The sequence below is a fragment of the Drosophila subpulchrella genome, chromosome X (genome assembly GCF_014743375.2).
Source record: "Drosophila subpulchrella strain 33 F10 #4 breed RU33 chromosome X, RU_Dsub_v1.1 Primary Assembly, whole genome shotgun sequence".
Taxonomy (NCBI): Eukaryota; Metazoa; Arthropoda; class Insecta; order Diptera; family Drosophilidae; genus Drosophila; species Drosophila subpulchrella.
Window position 1 is genome coordinate 7,632,710 of NC_050613.1, and position 23,642 is coordinate 7,656,351.

Genomic DNA, 23,642 nt, shown 5'->3' on the forward strand with positions numbered 1-23,642 from the left:
TAAAATGGGCGAAACTTTTGCTTGGGTGAATTTTAAAGTCTGCTGGGGGCGTCGTTGTGGCCTGTTCTTTGTTTATTTTCATAGCTGCATATTCAATAACAAAGACCTCGGCGCTGATACCAGATACAATACAAAGGCGCAAAAAAGATGCAGATACAGATACAGATACAGATACATTTGTATCTGCGTTAGCCCGACTTTTCCATTATTTGTTTTTCCACAAAGGCCGGCCACAATATCGAATGTGCATATGTAAATAAACGTATACCAAAACCCAAAGCCCGAGAATTAAGTGGTTTTATTTTACTCGCCACGAACGTAAACATCCTTTGAAATTGTAATGTTTGCAATTATCATTATCAATTTCCATTAGCTTGCATTTTTCGTTTGTTGAAAATAAGGTTTTGCAATTCAACTGGGAGAAATATAAAGAGCTGCTTGGTTATGTAAATATTTATTTTAAAGGAAAGAAGGTGAATTAAGTGAAGCATTTCATAAAATTGACAATTTTTGTTCAATGCTTTGATTTAATTAGTTTTAGTGTGACCAGTTGTCAATTTATTCGGAAGCAAAACCATTCAAAATTATATTTTTTATTATAAGGTAATGTCTCAAATTATTAAGGAGGTAAGAAGAATTAAAAATATACTTCCTATATTGATTTTAAATTAAATAATGCTAAATATTACTAAAATGTGACAAAGTTGCCATGCATTTTTATGAAACAAGGCGACAGCATTTCTGAAATATCTCAAAATGAAGTCTCTATGAAGCAGCTGATCAAAATTCAGCAATCCAGCATTTTAACAGTCAAGGGAATACCCCTTATATATACATTTTTTTAGATTTATATTATTTATATAAATATTTTAAGATATTTAAGAAAGTATTACTAAAATGGCACAGAGTTGCCATGCCTTATTATGAGACAAGGCAACAACTCTAGTTTTCAGCATTTCTGAAATATCTCAAAATGAGTTTCTATAAAGCACCTGATCAAAATTCAGCAGACCAGCATTTCAACAGTTAAGGGAATACCCCTAATAAATTCTTTTTAGATTTATATTATTTATATGAATATCTTGAGATATTTTCGCTTTACTTAAAAATCAATTTGATATTTGTAGATACATTGTAGAACGATTATTTAATATTCTTTTAGATGTTTTGGGCTTTCAATTTTTTCAGTTTCCATTTATTGTAGTATTTTATGGTCCTAAAAATAATAGCCCCCCTATTAAACATGGGTTTAAAATGGAAAAGGTGTGACAGAGAGGGCAATAGCAACTGAGTGGCAAGCAAATAACAACAACAAGTCAATATGCATGTGTGTAAAGTGCCGGGTCGATAAACAAAAAATAAAAATAAAAAACGAGAAGCGCTGCCAGCGTCGACGTCGACTGCGCTGCCAGCTGATAGCGGGCGTCGCATTTGACTCATTAAATATTTTGCAACCTTGACCGTTCGAAAGCGATTAAAAATGCGATGTATGGATGCGAGTGTTTGAGTGTGTGTTTCAGTGTGTTTTTATGTGTGTGCCCATGCAATTGCAGTCGGAAATTGTTTTTGTATGTCTGGGTGTGGGGTGTGGGTGGTGCCCCTTGTGAATGAAACAAAAATTGTTGACATTTGGCAAAGCAAAAGAAAAAATAAGAAGATAAAGGAGAGGTAATGATGGTGGGGGCAAAATGTGAAATCAACACTGGCCCAAAAGCAAACAAAATGTGCATATCGATAACACAGATGCTAGTGATGGGAAAAGGGGGCGGCTTAGAGAGAAAAAGGCAGAAAAACTGGGTTACAACTGTAGTTCCAGAAAATGTCATCAGTAAAAAAATGCTTTTCTAAATGAGCATACATATTGCTAAATCAGTTTCGGAAATATTTAAAAATTTTACCAAGCTTTAAAATTATCGACAATAATTTGTATCGATAAATTAAACAACAAATAAATAATATTTGAAATTTTAAAAAAGCACAGATACAAGTAATGGGTAATAAAAAGAAACAAAGGAAAATGACAGGAAAACTGGGTTACAACCGTAATTTCCGAAAATACCTTCAGTAATAAATCCTTTTTTTAAATGAGCTCACAATTTACTAACATAATTTCCGAAATATTTGTTTTGAACTTATCGATTATATTTTGTGTCGATAACTTAGATAAAAAATAAATTACATTTTGAAAGCCAAAACAAAATGTACGTATATAAAATATATAGATAAATAACTCATAGAATCTGGTTACACATAAAAAGTAGCTTAAAATTGATTTTTTGTAAAAACTACTTCCCATTGTCGATACATAATTTCGATAAAAATTGGATGAAAAAGCCTCTCGATATGACGAAAATTGTCAATACAGCAGGATCAAAAAATGATATAAAAATGCCTTAAAAAACAAGGAGCAGAAATCAATAAGCGTTTAAATTATTTTCCGCTTTGCCTCTGCCTAATTTTCGGTTTTTGCTCCATTTGCGAAAATCATTTTCTGAGGAAATCAAACAAATGAACGAGTTCCGATTTCTCATGACATTCAAATGAAGTTTAATAGCCACCATCGGTGGTCTGTTTGTTTTTCTATTTTCAGTTTTGAGCACAAATGTGACGACCGCTGTTTTTCACTGTACGTGTTGCGGCAAAAATCGAGCAGATATATTCCCTATGCTTAGAGTAAACCTCGTGAAATAAAAGGAAGCAATATCAATAGAAACATCAACATTTTCATCTATATTCAAACACGAATGATTTAAAAACCGAATCGCAGTCCTTCCAAATTTTTCAACCAATCTATATGTAGGAAAATATGAAAGCAAGCATAATATTTGGTATTAGCTAAGGTTTGAGGAACACACACCCCATTTCTGCTTGCATTTAAGTAAACAAAGCGTGATGGTTTACTTATTTATTTATTTTATATCGCTTTAGCCGCAAATTCCAAGCAGATATAACTAAAAGTTCAAATTTTTCGAGTGTTTACTTTGAGTTTTCTGTTCTGTTCTCTTCTTTTCTGTTCATAATCTTTCACTAATCTCTGGCAAACATTTTTGGAGATATTCTTATCTGTACTCCAGACACATCAATCACCGAACCTTTTCCGCAAGAAAAACAAGAGGAAGAGTCTTGTCTTTTGAATTGCGTTCTAAATTAGCAAACAAGAAAAAAAGAAACCCTACAAAAATACATAAAAACGAGCAAGAAAAAAGGAAAGAGAAAATAACTTGGTCCATCGTCATCAGCAATTCTATCTTAACTACCTTATTTTTTGTTTGCACTGCCTAGAATGTACCCCCAGTTTTTTATACAGAGATCATTTACCACATTTATGGAGTTATATATTAAGAAATCATTTTAAAGTTAAGAAATTTTTCAACAAAAAAAATTTAATAAGCATTATTGATTTAAGAATTTTTTAAAGAATTTGTTATTTTTTAATAATTACTTTAATACGTTAATTTTAATTCCATCTTTAAGGAAATATTTAAAAAAAAACTTCTATTACGTTATGATAGGGTTTCGTTGGATAAACTACTCTAAGCTTTAGAATAATTTCAAAACCTTAAATTGAGAAAAGATACCCAAAAAAAATATAGGAATGATGATGACTGGTTTTTTTTTCTTAAATCATATTTGCATTAAGGTTTATATATTATTATGGTAATAATATTATGAAAAATATGCTTAGCCAATCAAGAATCTATAGAAATGGTGTGTTAAAAATGTAATTTCACTTATAATCCGTCGTCTTCTAATGACATTTTGTGGTTTTTCCTTAGAAAAGATCTATAAACATAACATTTGCGGCTAAACTAAAGTAAAAACCCTTGCTGCATCTTCGTTTATTTTGCGGTTTTACAGCAAAAAAAAAATGTTATTATTTCCTTTAAATTGCATCTCATCTAATTGCCTGTATTTAGGAAGAGCATAAAAAAAGGAACAAAAAGGGTTAAGAAAAGGAAGACGACCAATTCTCTATTGTTGTTGCGTTTTAACCCTTACTGTAATCATTGTGGCAGGTCAATGGTGTCAAATTACATATTATTATTTTTAGCTTCTCATTTCCATTTTCATCGCCTTGTCTTTTGTCTACTCAAACTCAAGTGTGTGCTTTCCACTTCCCGCTTTGTTTTTCGCTTGCTTTGGTCTCTAGACCACAAAAAACTGAATACCGAACCTCACCATCATTATCATTATCATCTGTTTTTTATTTTGTACCTTTCCGGATTTTTTACCACCTCTTTTGTGCCTATATACACCCCTCATGTCATAAATCCCCATATTATCTTACATTTTTTTGCAATGACTCATTTTTGCCAACTTGCGATGAAAATGCAAATTATTAAATCAATTGCAATGCAAAATGTTGTCAAGTGATATTTGCACTTTTAAGGTTCCCGAATCAATTAATTTAAAAAAAAATACTTAAACCCTTTTAGTCAACAAATTATTCTTTATCAAAAGGTTTCATATTTTTTTAGTTTCATTAGAAACCACTTGAAAGTTTCAATCTAAAAACATAAATAAACTTGATTCAAGTTTATTTTCGTGACCGGAAATCTTATCTGAATTGGAACCTACTTTCTGGGAATTTTAATCGAAAGTCGACTGATAAACAAACTCAAGTCTGGCACTGAACCTTTTGAGAAAGAAAACAAAACCTTTCATAATATTTCCGCGAATACATGCAATGCAATTTATTTTCAGCAATTCGTTTGCAATTTTCAATATCAATTTAACATTTTTCATACTTCATTTTCTAGGACGTAATCTCGCTGTTTTCACTCTAATCTAGATTTTATAGTATTTACCAATGTCAAATGCACAATGGACTGGATTTCTAGTCTAAATTGGTACATACTTTCTGAGAATTTTTAAGGCTAAGCCGGACTAATGAACAAGAGAGAAATAAAATCAAACCTTTCATAACATTTCCACGAATCCACTTTCAATGCCATGTATTTTTAGCCATTCATTATGAATAACTGAAGCCCTCACACAGAAAGATAAAAAACCAACGCAATTTGCAATTTCCCGCAAAAAGTAACTGCAAAATCACGATGGAAACTAATACCCCACAAGCAGCTTTTCCATATTTTATCTGCCAGAATGCAGTTAGGGTGAGGAAAAATAATTCCAACGCCCACAACAGGATAACAAAATGCGAAGGAAGCAATATAATTGATTGCAAGGAAAATAAAACCCCCAAGCCCCACAAATTCCAGCTTTAGCCAATTATAGGAAATATAATATACAAAAAAGGTTCTGTGAGGAAATCAAAACCAAAACTAACTAATTGGAACTAAAATGAAAGAAAAATAATATAAATGCACATATATAAACGTTCTGTGTGAAAATTAAAACCCATAACTAAATAATTGAAACTAAAATTGTAAAGGATATTCGAAACCTTTAAATTAACTGATGATAAGAATAAACATTTCTGTGCATTGAGTGAAACCTACACTTTTCAGCAGGAAAATGGGATAATCTAAATAATTGATAGACAGATAATACTTTTAGCCAGAGGACGGGAAAACACACACTGTACAAGCCTTTAAAATGTTTGCACATATGGGAAATGTAATAATGATGGAAAATAATGGTGGCTGGCAAGGAAATTCGATACCTGGGAAAACTGCCACCTGTTCAACTTCTAATTAAGCTTAAATGCAGTTTACAATTTTAAACAGACATGACAGACACATTTCATAATACAAAATTGTTAAAAGAATATCAAGTTTGCTTTAAATGAATTCAATGAAAAAGGCTGAAGCATAATTGGTTATGGTAACTTAATATTTCATTCGCAAACGAATTAAAAAAAAAAATCATGCCAGAGAAAGCAAAAGCTCGAGGGAAACTAAAAGGAAACAACTTAAAATTTCAAAGCCAAAGTTTTCTATGCACTTCTTGCTTTTAAAAGCCATTTAAATAAATATGATTATATCAGAGAGGAAGACCATCCGTCATTCTATTAGTTTGCACCACCCAGCACCCAGTTCTTAACTTTCCGTTTTCAAACAATCTGAAAGAGTGTGGAAAACTGAATGGGGAAAAGGCTGCAAAAGGCTGGAAAAGACAGCAGACAGGAAATGAGCTTTGTGGCGGAAATTTACTAGGTGGAAATGGGTAAGTTTGATTACTACTTGTATTAAGATGCTTTTTTCTTCCTTTTTTTTTGCCTTTTTCACTATCAAGTTTCCTGTGACTACACCGATAAAAAAAATTGTACGGAATACTCGTTTTGATGAATTTAATTATTTTAGAAAGGTGAAAAACTATATTTTGAGTGTAACATCTTTGAAGTACTTCAGCTTTTTCACTCAGTTTTCGATTTTAGAGTATTTTTAAAGCGAAAGCGAAAGCCCCAATTTTCCATATCAAGTTTACATTACTAATTTATTATTTCCAAGGAGGTCATCCCCTTTTTTTTACTCTATTTCCAAAATAAAAGTTTTTTTAAGCGAAAGTGAAAACCGTAATATTCAATATCAAGTTTACATTATTAAGCCTTCATTTCTAAGGATGTCTCCTCGCTTTTTTCACGCTATTTTTGATTTAGGAGTAGCTTTGAAGCAAAAGAGATTTTCACTTTCAAGTTAACAGTATTAATACCTCATTTTAAAAGTCGAAATCTCGTTTTTTCTCACACTTCTTTCGATTTAATAGTATTTTCAACTCAAGAGCTACAAACGCAATTTCCAACACCTAGTTTGCTTTATTATACTTTGTGTCTGAAGTTTTAATCTCGCTTTTTCACACTGTTTTTCTATTTAAGTCCAATTTCGAAACGAAAGTGAAAAACGTAATGTTTAATATCAATTTAACATTATCAACACTTCATTTCTAGGGTCATAAACTTGTTCTACCATACTGATTTCGATTTCGATTTTTTTGCATTTTTCACTATCTATTTAACATTTGAAGATGATACTTTTAAGCCTTTTCCTTCAATTTTAACGAAAGTGAAAAACCTAATTTTTAATATCAATTTAACATTACCAACACTTCATTTCTAGGGTCATAAATTTGTTCTACCACACTGTTTTCGATTTTTTTTTGCATTTTTCACTTTCAATTTAACATTCGAAGATGATACTTTTAAGCCTTTTCCTTCAATTTTAACGAAAGTGAAAAACCTAATTTTTAATATCAATTTAACATTACCAACACTTCATTTCTAGGGTCATAAACTTGTTCTACCACACTGTTTTCGATTTTTTTTTTTGCATTTTTCACTTTCAATTTAACATTTTTCGAAGATGACACTTTTAATATTTTTTTTTTTCTGTTTAGTTAGTTACATTAAATAAAAACTCACCTGTGGAGCGGTGCTGCATTTGATGGCAGGCGTTGTTGATACGCGGACATGTTGGCAGCCTGTTGCTGTTGTTGCTTTTGGTGTTGCTGCTGTTGCGTTGCTTTATTCTGCTGATTAGAGATGCTGATAGATGATTGATGCAAATGATGGGACGTTGGTCCATTATCATGCTGCTGCTGCTGCTGCTGCTGCTGCTGTTGCTGCTGCTGCTGCTGCTGCTGCTGCTGCTGCTGCTGCAGCTGCTGTTGCTGCTGGTTGCTACTGGCAACAACCCGTTGCTGTTGGTGATGCTGCTGCTGCTGCTGCTGCTGATGATGTTGCTGCTGCTGCGCACCGTTGGGTGTGTTGTTGTTGCTGCTGTTGTTGCTGCTGCTGCTGCTGCTGTTGTTGTTGCTGTTGCTGCTGCTGTTGTTGTTGTTGTTTGTGGGCGGCGGAGCACCGACCTGCACTGAAGTGGAGCGTATAGCTGCTTCCATTTCATGCCGAACTCTTTTGGCTTAAACACTTGTTGTTGGCCGCAGAATTGATGATTGATTTTTTGTTTGGTGTTAACGTGTTGCTGTTGCTGTTGCTGTTGTTGCTGCTGCCGACAGTTGCAACATTATTGCACTGCGACATTCTCTCGGAATTGCCCCACAAAAAAAAATTGATCGCTTTAAAGTTAGCACTAGGATTTTTTGTATTATTATTATTTTACTTAATTTTTACTCTTCAAGTTTAGAACTATTAACTTTTTAAGTTGCTCTTTTTCGGGTTGCTGTTGTTGCTGCAACGGGGCAACAACAGTTGCCTCAATGTGATCGCATTTTCATTTTTTTTTGGCTGCACTTTTTCTTTCGATTTATATATATATTTATAATTTTTTCTCTCTTGATTCTCTTTTTTTTTTACTATTTACACACACTGCTCTGGAATGAGAAGATAAGGCGATTTTAGCACTAAATATTATTTTCCATTTCTGGTTTGGATTTATTTTCCATTATTTTTTGTAGTTGCAACACTTCACTTTGCGTAAAATATAAAAAAAAAAATTGCAAAAAAATTTTAATTGATTTGGCCATTTAACACATTCAAAAAAGTAAATCTCCGGTATTACGATGTGTGCGTGTGTGTGTGCGTGTGTGGCATATTTTCATATCTGGTTTTATTATTATTTCTTTTTATTTCGATATAAATTTCAATTTTTTAATCCTCTAAACGTACCGAACCGAAAAACACGACAACGCAAACGAGACGAATTTTTCCATTAATTAACAGCTCTTGCACACTTTTTTTTTCTGTCCTCTATCGCCCTCTCGCTCGCTCACTCTCGCCCCCTCTCTGTCGCTCTATCACAAGACACACACCGGAAAAAAAAGAGGCAAAAACAAAAGAAGTTTACTTTGTTTTTATCATCCATACGCCGCCCATTTCGACCTGCAAAAAAGAAAGAGAAAAACACTCTGATTAGTATTATTTGCGACAAAAAAAAAAAGGAAAAAAATCGATAGCAGGTTAGATGATTAGAAAATCGATAATGGCCATAAATATTCCAGCAGATAATGTTCCCCCCGCATACCAGAGACCCCATAACAGAACCCAAAAACGCCGAAACCCTAAAAACCGGTCACCGGTTTGAAGTGCAAAGCGCATTATCGCGCGTCTGCGATTATTTCTGTCATTGAATTGCCGATTGGCCAGCCATCGCAATCCTACTTTTGTTATCGACCGGGGGCTTAAGGTATTTACGGCCAGGCCAAAAGTCCTCCAGATCTCAAGCATTTGTGGGCAGAACAGAAAGCACACACACGGCCAAGTAACCGGGTACTTCAACAAAAATTACTACCCTCAAATGAATGACACTTGTTATCGATTCATCATTCCGATTACAAAATCGAGAAAATCGATTTGATTGATTTAAAATTTTTTTTTTTAATTTGGATTCTCGCCCTAATTGCAAATTGTTTTTTAAGATATTACGACTTTTTATTTATATTCTCACTTTCGATTACCAAATTAATAAGAAAAAAATAGTTTTCAATATCGTTTATCAAGTCCTCCAGATCTCTAGCATTTGTGCGCAGAACAGAAAGCAAACCAAATACTTTAACAAAAATTACTACCCTCAAATGAATGACACTTTTCTGAGCAGTCTGGTTATCGATCCATCATACCGATTACAAAGCCGAGTAAATCGATTTCATTGATTTATAATGTTTTACGACTATTAATTTGGAATCTCGCCTTAATTGCACATAGTTTTTTAAGATATTACCACTTTTTATTTGTATATTCGCTTTCGATTACCAAATTGATAAGAACAAAAAATAGTTTTCAATATCGTTTATCAAGTCGATTAACTGAGCTATTTTTAAATAAATGGTACATTCCTCATTTTATATCAGTTATCATTAAATATAAAAAATTGTAAGTATGTAAATACAAATCATTACTAAATTTTTTTTTAATATATGTAAATATTTACAACTTTTTTATAATAACACTGAAGATGGAAAAATCCAAGTTCATAAGGTTTTTCATAATCGTTTTCATTGCAAATATGCGTTTTTGATAATCACTAAATTCAAAGTTCATTAAATTCCCATAATTATTTTCAAATAAAAGGGAGTTAATGAATCGATTCAAATTCACAGACTTCTAGCGAAGCAAAACGAAGTGATTCATAAAAAAAATTTAATGGTTTTTTCGTTAAGTATCAACAGAAATATAATTATTCCGGAATTACTTATTAATTTTTAACGATTGGTTTGCCAAAATGGTTTGCAAAATAAAAACGACAGGGGAAGAAAACTAAGTATTATTGAATAAATCAAGATATAACACTAAAAAAATGTTAATATACATATGTAGCTTTTAAATATACAAATACATAAACAACATTTAAAGAATACACCATTTACTAAAAAAAAACCTAATGGAATATACAAAATTACGAAAAATGCCTAAGTCTTCAAAGCTGAAAAAAAGAAACTTAAAGCCTTTTGAAATTAAGACCTATCCGCATTTCCAACGGTAGTTTTAAAAGAATTTCAAGAATTTCGGCCACATTTTAAGCCGAACTTCTGTTATAGCAACTTTTACCCAATCATAAAAAAACCCTGGTATAGCTGCAAAATTTATTTCAAGAACTGAAGAACTGAACCTCTTTAAAAGCCAAAAACCCATCAATAATTTTTCGCCCACTCATCTATCATTCGATAGCATATACATATGTATCGCTTATATACATACAAATATATACATATGTATGAATATAAACAGAGATATGCATACATATGTACGAATAGCAGAGGAAGACAGCTGCCCTGGAAGAAACTTATAGGTTCTGAAGTTTGGCAACGTTGCCATGAGAAACTCTCCAATATTTTTGGCCACATGTTTTTCTGCCTCTGCCCGCTTCGCAGTCAGCGTTTTTATCCCTCCACCTTCTCCTCCTTCTCTCTTCTTTTTTTGTTTTACATATTTTGTTATTTAGCAATTTTGCAACTGTGTTTGCTTTTAATGAAAGCAATTAAACTGCACAGCCGCAAATAAATAAAACAAAGAGGAGAATGCAAACAACGAACAGCGAACGAAGCGTAATAGTAAATTAAATTCACACTATGAAAATTGAATTGAATTTAAGATGCGAAAATAAAGCACGAAATTCCAGTAAAGTATTAAGTAAAATAGAAGGAGAACGAACAACATGAAAGAGGAGAGCGGAAAACACAAGTAAAAACAACAATAAAAACTCAGCCAAGCGTCGCAGCAGCAGACGAAATAATGTTGCCAAACTTCACAAGGCGAAAAGGAAGGCGAGAGGGAGACGGAAGAACAAAAAGAGGAAAAAAACTTAAGTACGCGTAAGATTAAAGCGGCGGTGTTGCCAAATTTCACAAGCAGCATGGCAAAAGGCAAAAAGCAGAGAAGCAGAAAACAGCCCCAGCGAAAACAAATTAATAAAAATAACAACACACATACAACAGCAGACGACGAAAACATGCACGAGCAAAAAGAAGCTTAAAAACTATAAGAATAAAAAAAATAAATGAAAATAGGAAAAACAAAAACGTAGTAAAAGCATAAAAAAAAAACCCCAAAAAGAGAAACACAAGCACAAAAGCCAGCAGAGCAATATAATAATAATAGCATACAAATGAAACTACAGTGGGCACTCTAGGCGCTGAAGTTATAGTAAAGCAAGAAATATGGAACTGTACATTTAATAAAAATGCATCATGGACTATAAATCTTACTTTAGCAATCTTAAAACAATTAAAAATTTGATAAACATTTATATTCTTAAATTTGGTTCTCATGGGTTCATTGCATCGAGTGGCCACAGTACTAAAAACAAGAAACCAACTTAAATAAGAAGACGAAAATGATGCCGAGGCACATGTTCAAGAGCGAGCGAGAGGGCCAGCTAGTTGGAGTGTACGAGCGAGTGAGAGGGAAGAAGAGGTCGAATCTGCGCACAAGTCAAGCGGAAGACAGAGAGAGATGGAGGAGGGAGAGAGAGAGAGCGATAGCGAACAACAAATAAACCAAACAGTAATGGAGCAAAGACAGCCAAAGAGGGGGGAGGGAGGCCAAAGGATGAAAGGGAAACGATGGAGCCAAGGGGTGATGATGGCGGGGAGGGGGAGGCCACTGCTGAGGTTGAGCAAAAACAGTGGACAACAACAAAAAACGTGGGGCAACACAATGGCGCTCAAGATATTAGCTCTCCAAATATGCCAGTCATTTAGGAAAAGTAAACCGGTGCTAATAATATTTTTAGATTTTGTAACTAATAATACATATCAATAATAATCCTATCAAGTAGCGCTAATTTTACCTTTAATAATTTTAATCTTGAATAAAATATATATTTTTTTTAGGAATAATGTATACAATGTTCAGCAGAAATCGGTAACACTCCTTTGTTCTCATTATATTAAATAATAATTAGTAATCAGTAAGTAAAGTAATATTACTAATAAAGAAATTAAATAATAGCCGAACAGGTGCTTCCACTGCGAACACCACTGTAAAAAGGTTTACACATGTACATACATATACGTATGTATGCATGTGTGCGTACACTATGCCAAAGCTGACAGTGGGCGGCATGGCGATTGGAATGGAAAGAGGAAGTGGTTGTGGAGAGAGGGGGTGAGAGGGTGAGGGTGGCGGTGGGCTGTATTGAAAGAGAGGGAGGGGGGAGGAGATGGGTGAACAGACATCGTGCGCAGGAACGTTCGTGTTCGTGTGTTGGTGTGGGTAAAAGAGTGCGGGTGACGCAACAGCAACAACAAGTGCAAGGCGGCAGAGCCGTTGGCAACTGAATACCGCACACACACGCATACTAAGACACTCTCACGCAGACATGAAACTCGCAACGTCATAAAACGAATGGGACAACAAAGCGACCAAGCGACTAAACGACGAACGGCTCGACAAAGCGACGACGCGACAAAACGACAAGCCGACAAACTCACACAAATAATACAAACAAAAAAAATTCCCCAGAGAGAACGAAAGAGAGGTAGCGAGGGAACGAGAGAGAGAGGTGGCCAGCGCGTACAGTGAGTGCGAGCGAGATGGGGCGCTAATGCTCTCATGCCAAGTTGTCGTTGTTGTTGTTGTTGTCTGCTTTTATTTTGTACTTTAAAACCCTCACCTTTTTTTCCCCCACCCACCCACTCCTAAAACATTTTCGTCTTTACTTTTTGGGCTATTTTCTGCATTCGCTTTTTCGACAATTTAAAAAGTTCAGACAAATGCAATGCACCATATTTTGCAGCAGAAAAATTAAATATTTTTGCCATTAACACCAAACGTCGGAATTGAATTGGAAATACAAAGTACTAAGGTCATGCTTTTGTGGGTTCACTTTTATTGGGAAATCGTTTTTCAGACAATTGGGACATTTTGAATGGGAAAATGAGCCAGAGATACGATTAAGTGTAAGAATTTAATGGTTTTCCCACGTTTAACTTTTCATTTCATTATGGGGTTTGGAAAGAAACGGATTTATTAAATTAAAATATACCTAGTTACCAAGTAAGTTTTGTTTAAGTTTCAATTTTTAAGGAATACAATATACAGTGGATCCCATTAATAATCGGTCTTCTTTTTTCAACTTCAAATGCGAATAAAATGTTGAAATCAAATAATAACAAACAATCTTAAAATGTATGTTAATAAAATATAAATATTAAATTATTTTCCAATATATTTTCTGGTACATATGTATGTATTACAAAGGGGTTAAACAAAGGTACAAAAATAAATAATTTCGTTTATCTTTAGGTTGTTACTAATTTTTTTAAAGCCTTTTTTTATATGAACAGTTTCCAGGAATTTAAATATTATTGATTCTGTTTTTTAACAGTAATATTTTAAGTAAGATAAAGCTGTTTTCCTTGTTTTCAACAGTTTTTTTTAAGTGCGACCCTCTACATATGATTTTCTCGATAAATAAATCAGAATATTAAGATTACCAAAAATGTATAAATTATTAAAACAAAAAATACAGGTAATAAATGAAAGATTTTTAGGCCTGTTCCCGAATTTCGGTGGGTTTCCTTTCATTTATGTAGATGCCTCTGAAAATAGCTTATTTTTCGAAGTGAAAAGCGGCAACAGCGCATTTTTGGCTCCCACAAAGTGCAGCAACAAAAGCGAGCCAGTGTGCGTGTGTGTTTGTGCATGAACATGATAGGAGACCTACGAAGAGAGGAGAGGAGAGGCGGCGGCATGAAGACAGCATGATAAAGCATGGGGGAAGGAGGTGGAGGCAAAAACGAGTCTAACGAGTAAAACGCAGCAGCAGCAAAAACAACAGCAATAAACACGGCGCGCAAGGTGAAACACGTACAAAAGGAAAAATAAAAGCCATGTAAAGAGAGCGAGAGGGAGAGGAAGACGGGCAGAAAGAGCGAGAGAGAGAGCGCGCGATATAATAATAATAATAATTGTGGAGCACGCACACACTCACTCATACATACAGAGGCGCATGCTTTTGACTGCTTTATTCATGCACGTGTGTGGGTGGTAAAAGCCAGAAAAATGTGCACACATACAGACAGAAAGAAAAAAAAAGGTAAGAAAAAAAAAAGGTGAACCAAAAAAAAAATGTAGAAAAACAACAAAAAATCACGAGTAGGCCGAAAGCAATTTATTTCAGATAAGCGCCGCTGCCGGCGTCGCTGCTGGCGTCGCTGCCTTTAGGCCCGGCTCTTCCTCTTCTTCTCCTCCTCCTCCTCCCCCTCCACTTCATCCTCCTTTCTCTTCCTTTTTCCTTTGCACATTTCGGTGTTTTGGGCAAAGTAAAGTATTGATTTTTCGCTTCGTTTTGAGCTTTAATTTTTGGGCATTTTATATGGGCGTAGAAAGACACAGTGGAGGTTGAGAAAATATATGCTTGCAGTTTTTTCAGTTTATATTTACTACAAGGGGTTTTTATAAGTTTATAAATATTTCAAAATTCAAAACAATTTTTTTTTAAATTTAAATTAGAGTTCCAAAACTACATATATGTATTTTAAATGTACAAGTATCGAATATGCATTTTAAATAATAAGGATATTTTTCAGTTTTATTATATGTATTTTACAATTTCAACTTGATTTTCATTTTACCTAGTCAATGTCAAAAAAAATCATATATTTTTCAGAACACATTTTTATGATTTTAGATATGCTTGCAGTTTTTACAGTTTATATTTACTAAAATGGGTTTTTATAAGATTATAAATATTTCTAAATTCAAATTTATTTATTTAAAAATTCAATTAGGGTTCCAAAACTATACATATATGTATTTTAAATGTTTAAGTATCAAATTTGCTTTAAAAACAATATGGATATTTTTCAGTTTTATTATATGTATTTCAATTTGATTTTCATTTTACCTAGTCAATGTCAAAAAAAATTATATATTTTTCAAAAAACATTTTGATGTTTTTAGATATGCTTGCAGTTTTTTAAGTTTATATTTATTACACTGGGTTTTTATAAGGTTATAAATATTTCAAAATTCAAAACAATTTATTTAAAAATTCAATAAGGGTTTCAAAACTATACATATGTATATGTATTTTAAATGTTTAAGTATCAAATTTGCTTTAAAAACAATATGGATATTTTTCAGTATTATTATATGTACAGTGGTCGGCATAAGTATTTTGACAAAATAAAAGTTAAGTATACTCATAACTTGAATTTACTTCTTGTAAACTATACGCATCAATGGAAAGGTAATTTCAATGCCGTTTGAATGATACAATACATTTCTTTACCCATTCAGTACTTATTGAAAAGGACGAATTTGTGTAAATCAACTTTGAAATTTAAAAAAAAAACTTTTTTCCTCGTCTTGAAAACTTAAATTTTTTGATGCAAAAAGTTTCTTCAAACAAAAACAATAGTAACTGCAAAAAGAATTTTTCAAATATCATTTTGCTTATATTTTTTATGAATTTTTGAAAATGCTTAAAAACAGGCATTTGAGCCATATTTTTGTCTTTTTCATACAAATTTTTTCCGACATTGTCACTTTCAAAAAATCATAAAAAATATAAGCAAAATGATATTTGAAAAATTCTTTTTGCAGTTACTATTATTTTTGTTTGAAGAAACTTTTTGCATCAAAAAATTTAAGTTTTCAAGACGAGGAAAAAAGTTTTTTTTTTAAATTTCAAAGTTGATTTACACAAATTCGTCCTTTTCAATAAGTACTGAATGGGTAAAGAAATGTATTGTATCATTCAAACGGCATTGAAATTACCTTTCCATTGATGCCTATAGTTTACAAGAAGTAAATTCAAGTTATGAGTATACTTAACTTTTATTTTGTCAAAATACTTATGCCGACCACTGTATTTTAAAATTTCAACTTGATTTTCATTTTTCCTAGTCAGTGTCAAAAATAAATAATATATTTTTCAGAGAACATTTTTATGGTTTTAGATATGCTTGCAGTTTTTACAGTTTATATTTACTACAATGGGTTTTTATAAGTTTATAAGTATTTCAAAATTCAAAACCATTTATTTAAAAATTCAATTAAAGTTCCAAAGCTACATATGTATTTAAAATGTTTAGGTATCAAAATTGCATTAAAAATAATATGGATATTTTGCAGTATTATTTATTATACAAGGGTGGTCAAAAGTATTTTCACAAAAAAAAAGTTAAATATATTCATAATTTGAACTTACATCTTGTTAACTTTGGCATCAATGGAAAGGTAATTTAAATGCCGTTTGAATGATATAATACATTTCTTAACACATTCAGTACTTATTGAAAAGGACGAATTTGTGTGAAAATGTCCTTTTTGAACTTTTTTCCTCGACTTGAAAACTGAAATTTTTTGATGCAAAAAGTTTCTTCAAACAAAAATAATAGTAAGTGCAAAAAGAATTTTTCAAAAATCATTTTGCTTATATTTTTTATGATTTTTTAAAGGTGACACTGTCGGAAAAAATTTGTATGAAAAAGAGAAAAATATGGCTAAAATGCATGTTTCTAAGCATTTTCAAAAAATCATAAAAAATATAAGCAAAATGATTTTTGAAAAATTCTTTTTGCAGTTACTATTATTTTTGTTTGAAGAAACTTTTTGCATCAAAAAATTTCAGTTTTCAAGTCGAGGAAAAAAGTTCAAAAAGGACATTTTCACACAAATTCGTCCTTTTCAATAAGTACTGAATGTGTTAAGAAATGTATTATATCATTCAAACGGCATTTAAATTACCTTTCCATTGATGCCAAAGTTAACAAGATGTAAGTTCAAATTATGAATATATTTAACTTTTTTTTTGTGAAAATACTTTTGACCACCCTTGTAAGTATATTAGAATTTCAATTTATTTTTCATTTTACCTTATCAATGTCAAATAAATAATATATTTTTCAGAGACCATTTTTTTTTATTAAATCAATCAGAAATTACATATATTTCACCGCCACTGTTTTCTTGAAAGTGTGCATGTTGTTTTTGTTGCGTGCGTGTGCTTTATCAGTTACGTCTGCGCTTTTTGTTTTTGCCTGGGAAAACGTGTTTTCCACCTCAAAAGTTTCCACCGTAGGTTGCATGCACTTTGTTGTATTTGTACATATGTATATGTATATATGTATGTAGGACTTCTTTATTTTTTTTTTTGCAAAAACACGAAAATATCTACCCACCAAAAATGAGACACGCACGTTGCAATTTCAAAAAGTGCAACGCAAAAAATTATAATAAATATTGCAATACTAAACACATATGCCGCACATGTGGTTTCTTAAGTTTTGTAATTTTGCAAAAATAAATCTGCGCCGAATTCTTAACGAAACTCTATAGCATTTCGCATATGTACTGACATATTTTAGAATTTCTATAGAAAATATTACACAAAAGGGTTTGGAATTCTCTTCCCTTTATATATTATATATGTATATTTACATATCTGTTAATCTCTTTTATTAATAGATTTATGCAGTATCAAGTTTAGATTGTTTAGCAGTTTAAAACCAAAAATACTATTATTTTAAGTACATCTATCTATTTATCTTCATATGTATGTACATTTAACATAGATTTTCAGGAATTTTTCAATATGAATTTAATCATAATGTATGACATAAATTTTGTGTTATAAATATATATAAATATAAATATTCTATATACATCTTGATATGGCATATTGATTTTTATCTATAAATAACACAAAAATATTAGTTTTTTAAATCCTTCTATTGAAAATAAATTTTCAAGTATAAATAAATAAATACTTTTTAAAAATGCATTAAAAAATGTATGTTATTGTCAAAATTTTAATAAATTATAAAAAAAAGAAACTTATAAAAAGAAAATGTGTTACCATTTGCGAAATCATTAAAAACAGTAAATAGAAGATGAATTTTTTTTATTTTTTGGTGATAATCATGTATAAAAACTTTCGAATAGTAGCACAAACTTTATAAGTTTTACTAATAATAATTGAAATTCCTTTTTTTTTATAATCCCAAGGAAAGCTCATAATACAAAATAGAAATAGAAATCTAAAAAGTGCCTTTAAAAAGACGTGTTTTTAGAAGTTACGTTCAAAATACAACGGTTGTTGTAATTCACAAACATATTTAAATAAGTTAGCGATAGCAAACAAAAGCTGACGGCAAATCTTGAAAGATTCAGTAAACTTTGTAGTTCTGAACAGTCGGTTTCTTCTGGGATTTTCAAGAGAAAACGTCATAAAATTTACGATTTATAGTTTAGATAGTCCGAAATAATCTTTATATGTAAATAAAATAAAATCTCCTTTACTCTAAGATTTTCAAGAGATATCGTCATAAAATTTACGATAAATAGTTGAGATATTCCGAAATACTCTTTATATGTAAATAAAATAAAATCTCCAAAGATTATCTATGTATATTTAGTAGTTCCATATAGTACATATGTAGACTGATTCTTCTGGTCGTTCTTCTCTTCTCTTTTATTTTCTCTCTTCCCTCTTCCTTCCCTTTCTTTTCTCCTCCTCTTTCAGGTTCAAGAACATTCGAACATTCGCAGATAGTGGAAGAGAGCTCAAAGGGAGGGACGGATGAAAGGGGGGCAGAAGGAAGGGGAGATAAGAAAGTTGCGAGATAAGAACAAGAGCAAATAATTTGCTTTTAAATTACTTTCACATGTTCAAAGTTTGCAATGGAATAATAAAAAGCGGAAATTTCAGACGGGGCAAAAATAAATAGAAACAAAGGAGATATGATCTACATTTGCTGGCGGGAAAAAAAATACAAATTATTAATATGTATAAACTTTGACTTTTGCGCTGTGCTTTGTTTCGTTTGAGTTATTAATTTGTTCTTTTTTTCTTGGTTTATTTTTGTACATATTTTTGTGCTTCATTGTTTTTGCCGCTGGCAAACACAGAAATTCCATTAAAATAAATGCCAAGTGACATTTTTAACTTGACTCTTTTGTCGTTCCCCCGTTTTTAATCCAAATTTCCAGTTTTATTTTATTTACTGGCAAGCTAAACACACGGATAAATATAAAAATACGTAGTATATATTTTATCCAGATATATCACATTTAAAGAAGGTTTATTTATCTGTTTTTATCAAAATGCTATACTAAAGATTTACCCCATAGTTTTTACTGGTTTTATAGTACTTCATAAATATATTATTTAAACATTTCTATATGCTTTTTAAAATAAATAAATAGTAATAAATGTTAAATATTTATAATTCTAGCAATTTATCAAAGAAAAACCTCCATTTCATTATTGATTATAGATATAATGTTTGTAAATATTTGTTTATTAACGGAAAACTTCATTTTGGTAATTAAAAATGTATTTAACGTAAAATGATTTTTTTTAATAATAAAAAATAAATGTTTAGTTCATCATCAGCTTAAAATGTGGAGTTCTGGCCTTTTATCTATGTAACAAAAATTAATTTTTAATATTTATTAAAGCTAAAATTAAAATCTAAACAAATATGATATCAAGGGTTGAAAAGTTACTTAAAGCTCTTCAACAAAAAGGTCATCAAAGGGTTAAAGCACAAGGACGGTAATTTTGGTTTTCTTTTCTTTTCCTCTTCAATTTTCTTTTCATTTCTTTTATTTTATTTTAATTTTTATTTTTTGTTTGGTTCTTCATCTTCTTTTGCCATCAGTGAAAAGGCGAGGTTGCCAAACTTCGTTTGGTGGTGAAGTTTTTTTTATTTCTCCTGTGTGTTGCATTTTTCTTTTTGTTTTACCAACTTGGTTTTTTTGTTTTTGTTGGTTTTTTGTCTTTCTGGAGGAGGAAAAATCAATATGCGGATAGCGACTGCATTTAAATGAACAAGAAAACTGCAAACAGTCGGGAAAACAGCAAGAAAATCCATGTACAATATATGTGGATAAATATACAGCTGTGTTTAGAATAATAGTATTTTCTTGGCTTAAAACTGCATAAAACTAATAATAATAGAGATATAATAGATACATAATAACTGCATAAAACTAATAAAAAATAGAGATATAATATATATCATTTTTAAAAATATAATATCTGAACCTATTTTCAAAATCCAATTCTTTATAATTAAAGCCAGGTTTAACAGATATATTGAATATATATTTTTGTTTGTGTGTATAAAGAGTGTGTGGCAACAAATAAAAAACGGTAAGCACAGCTAAAAACAAAAAAAAAACCGGTTCAACAAGAAATTCTACGTGCGGCTTATAAGAAAAAATTAAAAAAAAAAAACCCACAAAGAAAAAAGATTTGAGAGACAGCCAGCAACAAAAACAAAAACCACAGGCCACGTATACCCCATCTATAAACATATATACGAATATATTTATATATAGTATAGCTATTCACATTTCAACCACAGAAAAGAAATTGGTAGGACAGAAACAAAAAAAGCACAAGTAATATTTGCATAATTAAAATGCTAATGGGTGATTGCAATACATATGTACACAATGAAGTTGTTCCAAAGGCAGAGCTCAGAAAGGTATAAATAAATAAAACTACAAATGTATGGAAATATATACCACATATAAGGCGGAGACCCGAAGAACATCAAAAAATAGACACAAAAATATAAATGAAGAAAAAAAAAACTTGATATTTTTGGCGCCACACGTATGGATAAAAGACGAAGAAGAAGAGGAGCACTACGAACACATGGGGAATTGGAATTTCAAACATTAAATCCAGTGAGTTGAAGAACCAGATCGCGGACTTTAAACTCTCGTGGAAAGTCTGAAAGAAACCCATTTCGATCTATAAAGGGCTGTTTTCAAACCAGTTTAACGAGAATTTTATTTAATACATATATTTTTAAGCATATACGATTTTCTAATGAAATCTCAAGAAACCATGTTCGTTTGTACTTGAGCCAATAAGAAAATCATTTTATAGATACAATTATAGAAACATTTAAAAATTTTTTTAATATAGAAACAAATGTGACAGTATTTTTGGGTACAACCACTTTTAAAGTAAAATATTCTGAAGTAAATTGATTTGAAATGTTTTTAAATATGTTAAAAAGAATTGAATAATTTAATTGGTTAATATTAAAAAAACCAAAAACTGCATTTAAATCTTTCATAACTATATCGTTTACTAATGAGTTAACAATTAAGAATTCCCTCATAACTTTTAGAATTAAACAATAATATAAATCTGTAATATATTAAATCTTGTTATTTATATGTCTCTATTATTAATTAAAAACCCTAATTTCTAATTCATTCTAGAGACTAAACTTTCAAATAGACAAAAAAAAAATATTTAAGGTTTGTAATTATAATATGAGGAATATGTTATTAAATTTTAAGGGTTTTGATCACTGACCGACGGATTTCCGAATTTTCTTGTATGAATATTGTTTATGGGGAACATTTGGATAATCAAAAACAGAAAAAAAAAATATTGTGTAGTATATTTAAAAGAAATTTTCAAAATTAGATTTTGTTTTATTTTATTAAACTCAAATCCGAAGCACATTCTCTTACAAATTTGCTATTTTAGTTGCTATACTTAACCACCGAAATTGATTTAAATCTTGTGAATATCTTTTAGTTATAATTTCGATTCACTAAAATAATCACACTAATCACCAACGGTATTTTAGTTTGAGTTATTTTTATTTATTTTCAACACTCTATTTCTATAAAACGCGTTCATAAATTGTCATATCATATCATATCCCAAAGATAAAGTCAAAAAAGTGATATGCATATAATATATTCCACATCGGTAAAATGGATCATTAACTTTTAAAACCCAGAAGAAAACCCTTAAAAGGTTAAATTAAAAACAGCAATGTTCTTGATAGAAATGGTTTTAAATTGGTGTATGATCTTCCCAACTTTTCAAGTTTCAGTTCTTAAAAATACCCAATTTAAAAATGATTGGCACGCGGTATTCCAAAATAAAACACTCCATTTATGTAAAATCCTTTACAGATTGTTTATTTTTCACACAAACTCTATGAAAGCCCAGAAATATCTTTAAAAGAAATAGGTTTTACACGATTTTTTCAGAACTTACCCGATGGACGATGGATGTTGGTTAAATCCGCGATGAAAAAATCCGTGAGAATCCATGATAAGTTTTTGAACTTTAATAATTTTCAGCTTTGATTTGAATTGAAATTTTCATTTTCTTTTCTTCAAATGGCACAAAAACGCAATATCTTATTTTCTATTGATTTTTCGCATTTTCAGTAACGTAACAATAAAAAAAAGTTAACTTTTATATGCAACATACACATACATATATATATATTTATCTTATATTTTTTTATTGGCGAAGGGGAGGGTATAAGCAAATAACGGTATAATTTTCATTTCTTTTTTAGCACAGGGCGTTGTCGGACCCAAAAAAATTTGTGTTTTTTGCTGTTGTTGTTTAACAAATTCTCTCCCTATTTGTGTGTGCGTATGTGTGTGTGTGTGCGACTTCTTTTATTTTATTTTATTTTTTTTTGTAAATGTATTAAACAAAAAATTAGAACACACGCACACAAGCACATTTAGAAATTTTTCCACTTCAATGGGAGAGCGAGCGAGAGAGAAGGGGAGGGAGCGAGCGAGAGCGAGAAAGAGAGGGAGAGAAAAAAAATCGCGACGCAATTTTTAAAAATATATTTTTTTTCCATTTTTTTTTGCTGCTGCTTTTTCAGCTCAACTTCTTTTTTCCCGTTTTGCAGGCACACCGACACACACACACACACACACACAGCCATAGGCTCAGAGAAAACCGCACGAATATTATATATGTATATATATTTATATTATTTTTCTTCGTTATTTCCTTTTTTTGTTTAACGAATTGCGTTGCACATTTACCTCGGTTAATTTTCGTGAATTTGTTATAAATAAATTCGCAACGTATATGTTATCTGGCGCAAACGTTGTCAATTTTTCACATGCTCTGCGCGCAGCACACACCCGAGTTTTTAGCCATTGAACAACGACAACGACAACGCAGCGCCAGCTCAACGGCAGCGACGCCGGCAGCGACGCGGGCAGAGGCAACCGCAACCGCGGCAGATGTTGCGTCTTATCTTGGCGTCTATCGCGTTTTTCGAATTTTGGTAATGGTTTGAATTGATTAAGAAAAAGTCTAAAAATTAGTTTAAATTGCCTTAAGGAAACCCCAAATATATATATAAAATTTTTTTAAAATTATTATTAAATTTTTTAACGAAAAAGAGTGAGAGAGAGCAAGAGAGTTGCCTTGTTGCCTTGCCTCCCCTTTTCGCCGTTAGTCAGTGTTGGCTCGAACAACAACACATTCGCTCGACGTCGAGCATCCAACCGCTGCCAACCGTTTGCAACCGCT

At 31.4% G+C, this 23,642-nt stretch overlaps 1 protein-coding gene across 4 annotated transcripts in view; it reads right to left on the reverse strand.

Annotated features, from left to right (window-relative positions):
* The window catches only part of LOC119556670, a 79,390-nt gene extending 56,109 nt beyond the window's left edge, over positions 1-23,281 (reverse strand). For 2 of the 4 annotated variants that reach the window (XM_037869032.1, XM_037869031.1), the window contains exons 1-2: positions 22,347-23,237; positions 7,322-8,737 (exon numbers count right to left, since the gene is read on the reverse strand). In XM_037869032.1, the coding sequence (XP_037724960.1) occupies positions 7,322-7,797 (476 nt within the window). In that variant the 5' untranslated portion in view covers positions 7,798-8,737; positions 22,347-23,237. Of the gene's footprint in view, positions 1-7,321; positions 8,738-22,346 lie in introns of all 4 variants that reach the window. The other 2 variants (XM_037869030.1, XM_037869029.1) reach the window with 2 other exon arrangements.
* Between the last annotated feature and the right edge of the window lie 361 nt (positions 23,282-23,642).